The sequence below is a fragment of the Salvelinus fontinalis genome, chromosome 8 (assembly GCF_029448725.1).
Source record: "Salvelinus fontinalis isolate EN_2023a chromosome 8, ASM2944872v1, whole genome shotgun sequence".
NCBI classification, from domain to species: domain Eukaryota; kingdom Metazoa; phylum Chordata; class Actinopteri; order Salmoniformes; family Salmonidae; genus Salvelinus; species Salvelinus fontinalis.
In genome coordinates, this window is record NC_074672.1 from 1003628 (window position 1) to 1018046 (window position 14419).

The 14419-nt window shown below is 41.8% G+C and overlaps 1 protein-coding gene across 2 annotated transcripts in view; it reads left to right on the forward strand.

The window, feature by feature from the left end:
* Nucleotides 1-13394, forward strand: part of LOC129860339 (serine/threonine-protein kinase SBK1-like) — a 35868-nt gene extending 22474 nt beyond the window's left edge. For both annotated transcript variants that reach the window (XM_055930662.1, XM_055930663.1), the window contains exons 3-5: nt 8133-8371; nt 10880-11082; nt 11449-13394. In XM_055930662.1, the coding sequence (XP_055786637.1) occupies nt 8133-8371; nt 10880-11082; nt 11449-12288 (1282 nt within the window). In that variant the 3' untranslated portion in view covers nt 12289-13394. The remainder of the gene's footprint in view (nt 1-8132; nt 8372-10879; nt 11083-11448) is intronic.
* The last annotated feature ends 1025 nt before the right edge of the window (nt 13395-14419 follow it).

The window sequence follows — 14419 nt, forward strand, 5'->3', positions numbered from 1 at the left end:
AAAACTATAGTTTGTTAACAAGAAATTTGTGGAGTGGATGAAAAATATGTTTTAATGACTTCAACCTAAGTGTATGTAAACTTCTGACTTCAACTGTGTGTGTGTATATATGTATATTTCTATATATACATGTATGTATATATGTAATATATATTACTGTTCAAAAGTTTGGGGTCACTTAAAAATGTCCTTGTTTTTGAAAGAAAAGCACTTTTGTCCATTACAATAACATAAAATTGATACAGTGTAGACATTGTTAATGTTATAAATTACTATTGTAGCTGGAAACGACTGATTGTTAATGGAATATCTACATAGGCGTACAGAGGCCCATTATCAGCAACCATCACTCCTGTGTTCCAATGGCACGTTGTGTTAGCTAATCCAAGTTTGTCATTTTAAAAGGCTAATTGATAATTAGAAAACCCTTTTGCAAGTATGTTAGCACAGCTGAAAACTGTTGTGCTGATTAAAGAAGCAATACAACTGGCCTTCTTTAGACTGGTGAAGTATCTGGAGCATACTTGTCCTCTTGCTCAGTTGTGCACCGGGGCCTCCCACTCCTCTTTCTATTCTTGTAAGAGCCAGTTTACTCTGTTTTGTGAAGGGAGTCTACCATGGCTATGCTTCCATACGATGACAGTACCTCCCATCCACAATTGAACACTTTTGGGAGATTCTGGAGAGGCGGCTGAGACAGTATTATTTTTCCACCCCAATCAACAAAACACCAAATTATAAAATTTCTTGTCAATTCATGGCGTCGCATCCCTCCTATAAAGATCCCAGACGCGTGTATAATAATCTATGCCAAGGTGCATTGAAGCTGTTCTGGCTCGTGGTGGCCCAACTCCCTTTAGACACTTTATGTTGGTGTTTCTTTATCTTGGCAGTTAGCTGTACATGAGACAGATACACAAACTGAGAACAAAAAAAAAAGAGACCATTTGGCATTAGTCTCCCAGGATTCAGCTCTATTCTATTCTCAAGCCAAGAGTTTGTTCAGTAAAGGTTGTCTGGCTATTCCACTAGCCATCTCGTGTCTATGCATGTGGAGGTCCAAGCTGTTACCATTTTGATATGTGTGTGTGTGTGCACGCGCACGCTTACACAGGTTCTGTCTGTTTGTTAGTGTGAATCAGAGGAGGTTGGTAGGAGGCGCTATAGGAGGACGGGCTCATTTTAATGGCTGGAATGGAATTAATGGAATGGTATCAAACACATCAAACATATGGAAGCCACATGTTTGACTCTGTTCCATTTATACCAATCCAGCCCTTACAATGAGCACGTCCTCCTATAGCTCCTCCCACCAGCCACATCTGGTTCAGACTCTTCTGGACCTTAAAGGGTATGTTTTTGTCCATTAGGGGCATTCTGGGCTTTAAAGGGGATATCTTCCCACTGTGCACACCACGTCATTGCAACATGGAGAATTGGGTAATATTTGGCAGATATGTTAATTAATGAGATTCCACCCTATTTTGACTCGCTCAAAAAGACTGCCAAAAGTTTGTTGAATTCCCAATGTGTTATCACTATGTTTTCAACCATCCAAAAGCAAAAACAAAATCCAATGGAAAATCAATGTCTGATTTTTTTGGTTTACTTGTCACCTAAATGTGTTATCGCTGCACTTTCAACCATTTTTAAAAGCACAACAAATTTAAAATGGTAATACAATGTCATATCTTGTTTATTTATAAAACAACTTAAAGTGTTATCACTGCTTCATCTAATAGCACAACCAAATGACCTGGATTACAGTTGAGATTACATTTGAAGTGCGTGGTGCAAGTGATCAATGCCGTTTGAGATTCTGCACAGATTATTATAGCAATTGTGAAGATTTCCACAGACCTGCAACCCTGAACATGGAGGCTTTCTATGTATATGATTACATAACAAGATATTTATTGTTACAGTAATCTAAAAATGTGGTCATGGATGTGTTACTCATTTTAAGGTTGAATAAATAACGTTACATTGTCAGGTATCCATAACATTAGACTATTTATTGTCTTAGACAAGTAATACTGAATTGTGCTTGGTTGTCAACGCAACCAAATATCAACATTTGAAGGAGAAGTGTCTTCTGCTTGGAGAGCTCCATCTGTGCCACTGAGTCTGGCTATAATTCCAGTATGTCTACAAATTCATATGTTGGACTCCCGTTTCTCTTTCAACCAAAATTCTAAGTTAAAGAATAAGACTAAATCAAATCAAACTTGAATGCACTTTTAAATAGATTTTGATTTGATTTAATCCTATTCTTAGATTTTTGGTTGAGATGGAGACGTAAATCCAACATATTTATTATTAACGTGTAGATTCCATTTGAAATCAACCAAAGCTAGAAACCCTAGGCCTACATCTATTGTCTATTTTTTGTTTAATTAATCCTGGGATGAATTTAAACAATAGCTATTGATGACTTACCAAACGCTATGTAGGCCTAAATGGCTTCATTGATGATGTATGATTGATAAAGTATGGTTCCATTTAACTTGCTCTGTTGAACCTACCCTTTGGAATGACTTCGATAGGAACAGTAAATGTATTAAGTGGAGATTTCTCAGCAATCATTCTCACGATAGCACATTGGTTATAGTCAGTGACAAATATCAAAGCTAAGAAGGGCTTGGTTAAAACCTTGAATGGGAGACTGAAGGGATACCTGTAGATAGATAAACTCTCCAGTAGGAGGTGCTGCCCAGCCTGTAGTTTTTTTCTTATAGTGGATTTTACGTTGAAGATCTGACATTGTTTCAAAGGTTCAAATTCAACATATTTTATATAAGGTTTGTCTAGGTTGAAAATGGATTACCATGATGAATGACATAATCCTGTGGTTGAAATTTTACCCTCAAAACAAAAGTTTACGTTTATGACTTTTTTCATTTCCAATGTATTTTCCACATCAATTCCACGTCACAATACATTGAAACAATGTTTATTTTAACCAATTTCTGCACAGTGGGTTGTCTGTTAGGGTTAGCAAGGGTAGTGCTGTGCTGACTGCTGCTGGAGAGGTCGTTTTGCAATTCACAGCACATTAAACAATAATGCAGAAAATATGTAATTGCTGCATATGGTGATCTCTAGAGTCTAGTCTTGAGCATTGAAGGTTCAGAGGTGCTAAGAATGACATTTTATTATTTATTATTTTACCTTTATTTAACCAGGTAGGCTAGTTGAGAACAAATTCTCATTTACAACTGCGACCTGGCCAAGAGAAAGCAAAGCAGTTTGACACATACAACAACACAGAGTTACACATGGAATAAACAAACATACAATCAATAATACAGTAGAAAAAGTCTATACAGTGTGTGCAAGGGAGGTAAGGCAATAAACAGGCCATGGTGGCGAAGTAATTACAATATTGCAATTAAACACTGGCGTGATAGATGTGCAGAAGATGAATGTACAAGTAAAGATACTGGGGTGCAAAGATAGATAAATAAATAAATACAGTATGGGGATGAGGTAGTTGGATGGGCTATTTACAGATGGGCTATGTATAGGTGCAGTGATCTGTGAGCTGCTCTGACAGCTGGTGCTTAAAGTTAGTGAGGGAGATATGAGTTTTTGAAGTTCGTTCCAGTCATTGGAGAACTGGAAGGAAAGGTGGCCAAAGTAGGAATTGGCTTTGGGGGTGACCAGTGAAATATACATGAATAGGAAATGTGAGACTGGAGTAGATCTGCAATCACCCATTTTAATGGCATCCATACTGTATTATCTAATTGACATACCTAATATTGAAGTGTTTTGATCCAAGTAGTGAAATGTGTGTATGAATCATTTGAGTGTGCAGACTCTTTTCAGTTATTTTACTGGCTCAATAAACTTCGGGACATGAGGATCTCACACAAGTAAAACCCTTATATATCCATGCTGCCTCTCCTTTATAGGTGCTGAGGACAGAGTAGCACAGGGCAGAATGGGAGCGCAGTGGGGCATGTGGCCTTAGCTGAACACTAATGTTGAGTCGTGAGGAAAGAGACCCGGTGGAGACGCTCGGCCTCCCTCACGCAGCGCCGCAGCTGCTCTCTGGGAGATATGGGAACACAATGGCCCTTTGATAGTGTCACTGCAGGACTGTGTGCACAGGGGCACACACACACATGAGTGCACAGACACTCACACACAAACAAACACATGCGGTACACACACACACACCAATATACGTGCAAACTGAGCTCACATAGTCACACACTTGTACACACTCAAACATTCACAACACATTCAGTGCACCCATTCATCCAAACCCAGACTCACACATAACACTCTATCAACACACCCACAAAGCACTTTGCACGATCCCCATTTCCTGGTTCCCATTTAGAACATTATACTGCAGCTGATGGCATCTGTCTTCCCCTCCTCTCATTCTGGGTCTCTTAATCATGTTCTGCAAAGGAAATGAGGTGGCTGCGTCTTAGGTTCTGAGGTGTTTTTGTCTTAGTGGAGGCTGAGTAATGCAATTAGATTTGATGCCGGAGTGTTGCACGTTCCCCCCTGGAGACCTACGCGGCTGCAACTACAGCTAGCCAGCTAGCGCTTAAGGAGTGCCAGTAAACAAACAGTCCTTCATCTACTGAATTCATTATGATTGATGGGTCAGGAGCGGGATGGGGAGTCCGGTCTACTCAATCAGTTAAAACATTTTTTGTAACCCAACCTGTTCAAAGCTATTTTTTTATAACAGCAAATGAGCTACATATACAATGAGTATACAATAACATTTTAAGGACACCTGCTCTTTCCATGACATACACTAAGCAGGTGAATCCAGGTGAAAGCTATGATCCCTTATTGATGTCACTTGTTAAATCCACTTCAATCAGTGTAGATGAAGGGCAGGAGACAGGTTAAAGAAGGATTTTTAAGCCTTGAGCCAATTGAGACATGGATTGTGTATGTGTGCCATTCAGAGGGTGAATATATATATATAATAAATATTTGAACGGGGTATGCATTGTCTATGCAGTATATACTCTATAGACAATGCACTGTACAGTTTTCACTCCTAGGCACAAGACATGCTTTGACTTATGTTTATTTCTCGGTCTTGGCTCTAATCGTGACTGAGTACAGGAGTATATGTGTTCTGATAGAAGATACTTAGCGAGGCACACTTATATTTTGGCCTTGTTTAGTCCAAGCGTGTGAAGATCTGGCAGCTCCAAATAGTTGCACCCTATTGCAGTTTCTTCCCTCTAATTAATAATGTAATATTTATTACTTTCTTCCCACAAGATAGCTGAGTAATCTTAATTGGACGAGAGGAAGAACAAAGAACAAAAGCTGGGCTGTGGAGGGAGGGAGGGAGAAAGAGCCTTCGGTGAACTAGTCTCTCTTTGTCTGTGCGTGTGCGAGGGAGATTGCTCGCTTACCAATGGCCCATCTGTGTGGGAAATACACACTGATGGGGTGTGTGAGTGTTGTGATATCCATGCACAATAGATGACATCTCCGTGTGAGACCAGCCTTATCAATAACACTATCTGTGTGTACAATACGTAACCACACAGCACATAAAAACAGTCACACACAGTGACAAGATTAATACGTTAGTTTCTTTGTTTGTTAGGTCCGCCTTTTATTCCAATTAGCTCATCTTTTTCTTGTATATATATTTTTTTTAATATTGAAGTTTTACAAAATGTACATCGTTGTAAGTACAAAGATTTGACCATACCCCAACCACCCTCCCTCCCTTCCTCCACACAACACCCCCCAGTCCCTTCCCTACCTCAGTCCACCCACGTCGATTCCCAAGCACTCACCCCATATACCCAACCCACCCCACACCCTCCTTCAGGTCCCAGAGATAACATCAAATGTTGTTTTGTTAGATAAAATCCTTTTTCATATCCTGAAAGGTTCATATAACATGCACGATCGATTTTGTATTTCCACTTGTTCAATTCGCAAAGAAAGGAATCTGTGAAATCTCATCCTAAACGTTGTTTCAACCAGTCAAATCACGTTCCTATGTATTCCTCAGAGATCCTAGAACGTAACCAGACGTCACTATATCATTAGGGGTGTAGTATATCCTATAGGTCACCATATTTGGTTAGAAAGCGACACCTTCATGGCAGGCCGATGACGCGGACGGTCTTCACTTGAACGACTCTACGTTTGTCAAATAAGGACCAATTGGGGTCAAACAAAGCTGGCTAGACAGCCAATGAGCTGGGCTTTACGGGAGTATCCGGTAAACCATGTATCTGTCGTAAAATGTAGCTACTAACCTTGTACAACAGCATACCTTTTCATTTTGGACAAAAATTCTAAGAATATTCAGAGTTATGAAAACTGGTTGTTTTGCAAATGTTGAACTTATAATATGGCTACTAATACTGGACAGCTAAATCAAAGTCCAAGTATACACATTTGATGATATTCTTGCAGAAAAAATGTAATATGAATGCAAGTGTCTCTTTCACAATTTGCCCAAATGTACCTGGGTGACTTCACACTAAATGTTGTGTAGCTTGCTCATACACTGCTCAAAAAAATAAAGAGAACACTTAAACAACACAATGTAACTCCAAGTCAATCACACTTCTGTGAAAGCAAACTGTCCACTTAGGAAGCAACACTGATTGACAATAAATTTCACATGCTGTTGTGCAAATGGAATAGACAAAAGGTGGAAATTATAGGCAATTAGCAAGACACCCCCCAAAACAGGAGTGATTCTGCAGGTGGTGACCACAGACCACTTCTCAGTTCCTATGCTTCCTGGCTGATGTTTTGGTCACTTTTGAATGCTGGCGGTGCTCTCACTCTAGTGGTAGCATGAGACGGAGTCTACAACCCACACAAGTGGCTCAGGTAGTGCAGCTCATCCAGGATGGCACATCAATGCGAACTGTGGCAAAAAGGTTTGCTGTGTCTGTCAGCGTAGTGTCCAGAGCATGCAGGCGCTACCAGGAGACAGGCCAGTACATCAGGAGACGTGGAGGAGGCCGTAGGAGGGCAACAACCCAGCAGCAGGACCGCTACCTCCGCCTTTGTGCAACGAAATAAGACATTAGGCTAGGTATCAGTCAAGCAAGAACTGATGAGAAGTTTGATATGTGCCCACGCAACGGCACTATGGATGTATTTTCCTTGGTTGACACAGATATGCTCAGGAAAAGGATATCACAATTTAAGCCTTCTACCTGCCTTCTCGAACCTAACACTCTCTTCAAAACTGTTTTTAATTGCATATCTGAAGAAGTGCAATCTGTTGTTAATCAATCCCTGTTTACAGGCCAACACAGATACCAAACAGCTCTCTGTCCTTGTACTCTCAGATTTAAGTGCTGCATTCAACACTGTTGACCATGATGTCCTTTTGGACTGACTGGAGAGTTGGGTTGGCCTCTCCGGTCCAGTTCTAAATTGGTTTAGGACCTATTTAACCAGTCAAGAGTTTTCTGTTACCCTTGGTGACCATAACTTAGAGAAAATACATAACACATGTGGCGTTCCACAAGGTATGATTTTGGGTCCGGTACTGTTCAGTTTTTATATATGTTACCTCTTGGCAGCATTATCAGAAAGCCCAGCATTGATTTTCACTGCTACGCAGACGATACACGACTTTACATTTCTGTGTCACCAGAGGATTTTAGCTCCACGGATAAATTATTAGACTGTATTAGTGATTTAAATACTTTGATGGCTCACAACTTCCTCGAGCTAAATCAAGACAAGACCGAGGTACTTATTGTTGGAGCCAAAGCACAGAGAGAATCAAGCAGCATATTTTAATTCACAGGCAATAAAGATAAAACACCAGGTAAAAAAAACCTAGGTGTTATTTTAGATTCTGAACAAAATTTCAAGTCACATATTAGAAATGTGACCAAAATAGCTTTTTACCACCTGAGGAACATTGCCAAGAGCCGGCCATTTCTCTCTCAGGCTGATACAGAGACTTTATTACTGCAGGTAGCCTAGTGGTTAGAGCATTGGGCCACACACACTGAATGACATTCAAGGTCAAGTTGTCACATTTATGTGTGTTATTGCCAATAAGCCTGCTGTATTTAGCGTAACACAGTTTTTCTTGTCTCAGACACATGAATGTTATGTTGTCTGTCTGTGTTCTGTTCTGTCCCTAGTCTGCCCCACAGCGTCAAGGTGAGCCTGTCTCTGTTGGGGCCGGGCCGGGTGGGTGGTGGAGGCTCTCCCAACTCCAAGGTGGGCTACTGCGGTGGTGGAGGGGTGCCTGTGGAGGACATGCAGGCCCTGGCCATTACCTCCCTGCCGGGTGCAGACGTAGCAAAACACTACGAGCACATCCGCGAGCTGGGCAAGGGCACCTATGGCAAGGTGGACCTGGTGGCACACCGCACACAGGGTGAGTCAGAGGGCATGGGTGTGGTGAAGGGACATTGTTGGCGGCAAAAGTTTCCATAGAGTTTACATGTCAATGAAAAAGGACACTAAAGTGTCAGTGCATTGTGAGGTCAAAGGCCACCATAGTGTAAGATGTCAGGGTGAAAGGGCTCTTCAGGTTGAAAGTTAATTACAAGGTTACATGCCATTAAGCTGAAGAGGGCATTCGACTAGGTAAAAGTGAAGGCATTAATGCTCAAATCAGTTTTGTTTTTCAAATCCATTTTGGACTACTGATTGTCCAAACAGCAAGTTACAAGTGACCAAATCGGATTTGTGTGTGTTCAGACCGCAGTCACTTTCTGAGAAGGCTTCCATAGTTGTCATAGTAATGACGAGTATGTGTGCAGTGGTGTAGGCTGATTGGTGGTGGTGCTCATGCACCTCTTACGTCACTCAGAAGTTATGTAGCAAGCTAAGGTGACAATGCCTGCCATGGACGTTTCCCAGTTGCTTTGAATGTTCAAAATCATAGGGTAAGAACACTTTCAACGCCTCAAAGGATGATGATCCAACTTTCAAAATAAGTCAATTTTGGCTAGCCTAAACAGTCAACTAGGCAGCTAAGTAGCTGTTTAGCTTTCTAGCACGTTCTAGCACGTTCAGTTTTTAAAAAACAATTAACAAGTCAGTTATCTACCACATGTTCTTGTCAAACTGTCACAGAGTAGCTAGCAAACGTCAAGATATGCCAAATAAGAGTCTAAAAACCACTTGAGGGCAAATAAATCAGATTTGACCATTCAGTCACATGGCCAGGAATCAGATTTCTGACTTCAAACCACCTACGAAGGTGGTTTGAAATGTGGCTTGAAATATCCGATTCCATGTGCTTTTTGGCTGTTCAGACTGCAGAATAAAATAAAAACAATAACAGATTCGAATCGTATCAGATACACAGAATCATCAGATAGAACAGGCATATTTAGTTCAATTCACTTAATACATGTCAGTTAAGTTCATATTGCCTTGCCTAAGATATTTCTCTGATACTGTACAGCGAGGTTATAATAATAAACTGAAACTAAAAGTAATCATGAAAAAACTATTTAGTAAACTGAAATAAAATAATTAACAAACCAGTTTGAAAAACTAAAACAATACTGAAACTATTTAAAATAACATTTTAGTTTTTCTTCTAAGCTTTGGGGAAAAAAATCTAATGGGGTTTTCAAGCTACTGAATCTGACGGGTAAATGCTGCCAGGAGATACCAATGTTTCAAATAGGTCTAGTTTGTATCCCTATTAGTCTCTCTAGAAAGACCGGTTATAATACTTCAAGGTCTGGGATATCCGAGATGACATCACTATCACTAGAAAAAATCGTTAGGTTGCTAACTTGATTCTTCTTATATGTCCTACTGAGGTGAAAAAGCATTGGATTGGTGTAAATATGGGCGAGAGAGAGTTTCCTTCCACAATATTTTTTTTGCACCAGTTTCAGCACTGTTCCTTTTAAATCCTAGTCACATTGATATTTATTTGATCATTTAAAGAGCCAATCAGCAGTAGAAAAATAACAAAGCATTTTCCCCGCCACAAGCTGAGGGATGGCTCTGGAGAAATGTAACCACTTTTAAATTCATAGGCAGCGCTATGGAAACAAGAACTGACCATCCATGATATCAAAATTCTATTTTTAACCATGCTTTAAGGCTTTACAGTGTTTGTTTACATTTACTTTGTTTATAAACATTGAAGTAAAACAAGCTTATATTTTGGGTTCTGATGGGGAATAACAGTTTAACTAAGCTCATGAGGCATTTATACATTATATTATTCAAGAATCAATATCATTAATTTAAGTAAAAAATGTATGAAGCAACTGCTGATTGCCCCTTTAAACCTAACCCAACCTATGACCTGATCTATCACCTTATGTATTGCTGCCCCCTGGAAAAAACACACACACAAAAACTATACAACACAAATGGCTCCTAGCCTGGCTCACGTATACTTTCTGTCTCTAACACTAAAACTGTAACGTAATAATATAAAAATGAAATAATAATTACTTTATACAACTGAAACATGTCTAAAAACGAATTGAAACTAAACTGAATTCCAAATACAAGTCCCAACACTAATAGAAATAAAAATTAATATTAAAAAAAAAACGATAATAATCTTGCTATACAGAATGTTGATACAGTATGTGAGTTGTTGTAATGATATTAACTCAGGTGTGTGCTTGCTTCTGTGTGCGTGCATGGGCATGGTGATCAAAAATAATTGCATGATATGTCTTTTGTAACATAGGTCTGTGATCACTTTTTTTAAAGGGGGTAGATCAGCTTTAATATTGCAGATTGTAGCTTCCATCAACGTAATTGTCAGCATCCCTTCCAATCCGCCATTTTTTTTTTGTTATCTTCTGTCTATCTTCTGAAATGTTGCCAAACACATTTCCCTATTGGACATTAAAGTATTCATTCATTCATTCTGTCCATCACTGTGTGTACATATCAGGCACCAAAATGGCTCTGAAGTTTGTGACCAAGAGCAAGACGAAGCTGAAGAGCTTCCTGAGGGAGTACAGCCTGACGGGAACACTGAGCTGCAGCCCGTTTATCATCAAAGTCCTGGACGTACTCTTCGAGACCGAGGATAGCTACGTCTTTGGACAGGAGTATGCCCCCGCTGGAGACCTGTTCGACATCATTCCTCCCCAGGTACTGTACTGGCACTGGATCGTACTTATCTCCACACCAATCACTGTTCTCCCACACCCAAGCCAATCAAGCACAGTATTTCAAAGCGTTGTGGTTCTGGGATTGGAGCCTTAGTGTACTGTAAGGCTCTCGTTAAATTTCAGTGGAGGGAATAGTACCCAGACTCAAAGGTTCTTATTCCAGGTTGTTAAAGATGATTGCAATATAACGCTTAACAAGAGCCTCTTTGTCCCACTTTAGTCCCTCTACACCTCTTCTATTTCTTTCTCATTTCATTTATTGTACTTCGTTTTCCTCCCCTACTGTAAAATGTAAAACTAAAGCCATTTTCTCTTTCTTCACTCCTTCCTCCTCTCCTCCCTGTAGGTGGGTCTTCCGGAGGAGATGGTGAAGCGCTGTATGCAGCAGCTGGGTCTGGCTCTGGACTTCATGCACAGCAAGAACCTGGTTCACCGTGACGTCAAGCCCGAAAACGTGCTCCTCTTCGACCGCGAGTGCCGACGCGTCAAGCTGGCTGACTTCGGCATGACGCGGAGAGTGGGCTGCCGGGTGAAGCGTGTGAGTGGCACCATCCCGTACACGGCGCCGGAGGTGTGCCGCGCCAGTCGTGCCGAAGGCTTCCTGGTGACCACCAGTCTGGACATCTGGGCGTTCGGAGTGCTTGTCTTCTGCATGCTGACCGGTAACTTCCCCTGGGAGGCAGCGCTGCCTACTGACGCATTCTATGAGGAGTTCCGGCGCTGGCAGCGGGCGGGGTGTCCCACGGCGGCCTACCCATCCCAGTGGCGCCGCTTCACTGACGACGCCCTGCGCATGTTCAAGCGGCTGCTAGCTGCCGAACCTGAGAAGCGATGCGGCGTGAAGGACGTCTTCTGCTTTGTCAAGTACGAGCTGGTCAGCGAGCTCCGACGCCGTGCCTCCTGCCGAGCCAAGCGAGGCGAGAGGTCCAGTTCATCTGGTGTATGCCCTGCAGGCTGCACCTCAACCTCTTTGTCCTCCTCCTCATTGCGTTCCCACAGACACCCAGAGCCCTCCACTCCCCCAGGGACGACCTCCCTCTTGCGCCCAGCGCCCCTGAAGAGGAGCATCCTCTCTGACCCCCACTCCCCTCAGGAGGAGTCTCCTGGCCAGCACCACTCTTCTCTGGGTCGAGAGAAGACCAAGGGCCAGATGGTGATGGCTACTGCCATAGAGATCTGTGTCTGACAGAGACTGGATGAGCAGCGGGATCTGTGGGCGTTGCCATGGCGATAGGAACCTGCACAAGGTACTTGTAACGGCCATTTTGACTGGAGTTAAAGGTTGACGTATTAGAGCGCTGCCGAGAAGAAGCCAAATATCGAATTCTTGACTGTGACACAGATTGGTATCAGCACTCACGGCAGTACACTCTTGGACAAGTCATCACTAGCGCATGCGTTTGTTATTTTGATTTGTGACCTTAGACTGTTTTCTGAGTTGGAGAAGCGACATTCAAGAGTCCACTGACTGACGTCGTTTTTTTCACGGCAACTCGCTCCACTGTTCAGCTATTTTGCTTCTTAGTACACACATGAACACTGCTAATGATGCTAATAGAAACAGTTCTAGCCATTCTAAACATTGGGTTCAGTAGAAACAGTCAATGCTCCCTGACGACACATTTCCATTCTGCCTCCTTTCTCCCGAATTTCTCTTATTTTTATATTTCTTCTTCTGCTTCTCTCTCTATATACATAATTACCTTTGACCTGGGGAGGCCCAAACCTTAGCTGATCTAGTGACATGCTTTAGAAAACTAGCTGATCAGAGGGCCAGCGATCCAATAGGTCAAACTGATCTTCTATCTAACTGACATATCGCTGAACGAATGGGATTCCACAGCAGTTCCGGCCATTTCCAAAGTGTGAAAATGGCTATGGACATAGGGGAGAATGAATTGTTTTTCAAAAGGTGAAAATATGTGAAGGTGACTCTCCAATGTAGCAGTTACTATGACAATGGGACATTGCTCATCTAGACTAGTCTGAACTGAGACAGGACCCTGCTGTCAGACATCTCAGAACATCTCAGAACATCTCAGTGGTTACTTCCTGTCTCAGAGTAACTTCCTGTTGAGGGTTACAGGTGATTTCCTGTAGTAGACCACTGTTTAAAAGGACACATTTCATTCTGTAACAGTGCCTAATTAGTTCATACAGGCATGTTCCAATGTGAAAAGAAATTAGAAAATATATTATTGCTTCTGTTGACATTCAAATGCTTGGAAACTGTTATAGAATAGAGGGAGTGTTTATTTTATATTTGCTGTGTGTGTGTGTTGGGGGGTCGGGGGGGGGGGGGGTCGGTAGGTAGGTGGGTGGGTGTTTGAACAACTAAAACACAATCTCTTTGTAAAGGGGAGAATTTAAAAACAGTGCATTATAGATATTTACTATGTTAAGCGCCACACTGTATTATTGTCAGGTAGTTCAACCATGTAGCTCTATTAATATCGTTTACTACTTAAGGAGGTAACAGGGATCAATGCACTGAATGTAGCAAAAATAATATGACATGTACAGTATATGAACATTCTAAAATTATAATGCTCTATAGTGGTGCATTATGGTGCCAAAAATGGGGTGGACAGTAGCAGCCTTTAGAGTATGGTTGGGATCGGACCAGGGCCTATTGGAATAGTACTGTTTAACACTTGTGTGATGTCTCTCCCTGAGCACATTCTGAACACTGTGACCGCATCATGACTTTAGCCCATCTTAACCATCAATAGTCCCGTTCCTCTGTCAATTCAACTCAATTAAATCATGTACTTTACTGAGTTACTGCTTTACTGCGCACATGCATCCTGTATAACTTTACCAAAGCAATTCCAATACAATTGATCATAGATCCCATGTTCGCTCCAGGCTCCTCAAACTCCCAGCCAACCAATCTTCCCCCCACTCTTCGTCCTTCACCTTCATCTTTTTCTATCTCTCACTCACTCGCTCTCTTCCTCCCTTCCCCATCTGCTTGTCTTTCTCCTGCACTTGAGTCTCTGAGACATTCTGTGTTGTCTGGTAGGATGACCTCTCTCCCCCCTTTGGCATGCTGTGGGCTGATGATCAATTGAGGCCGCCAAACCGCGAGAGTCTCAGCTAGTGAAAAAAAAAAAAAAAAGTGATGTAAGCATCTGAAAAGCACACTGTGTGCTTTATCAAGCGTTCATCTCTATTTATCGGCTAAGTTGCTGCTACTGTTATGTCAGACAGGTGTGTTTGTGCGTCTCCCACCCTTCCCTTCTTTCCTGACAGCCCATCATCCCTGTCGCTATAGTGACAGTCAGTGTTTTCATGGTTCATTTGTCAGCTCCTGT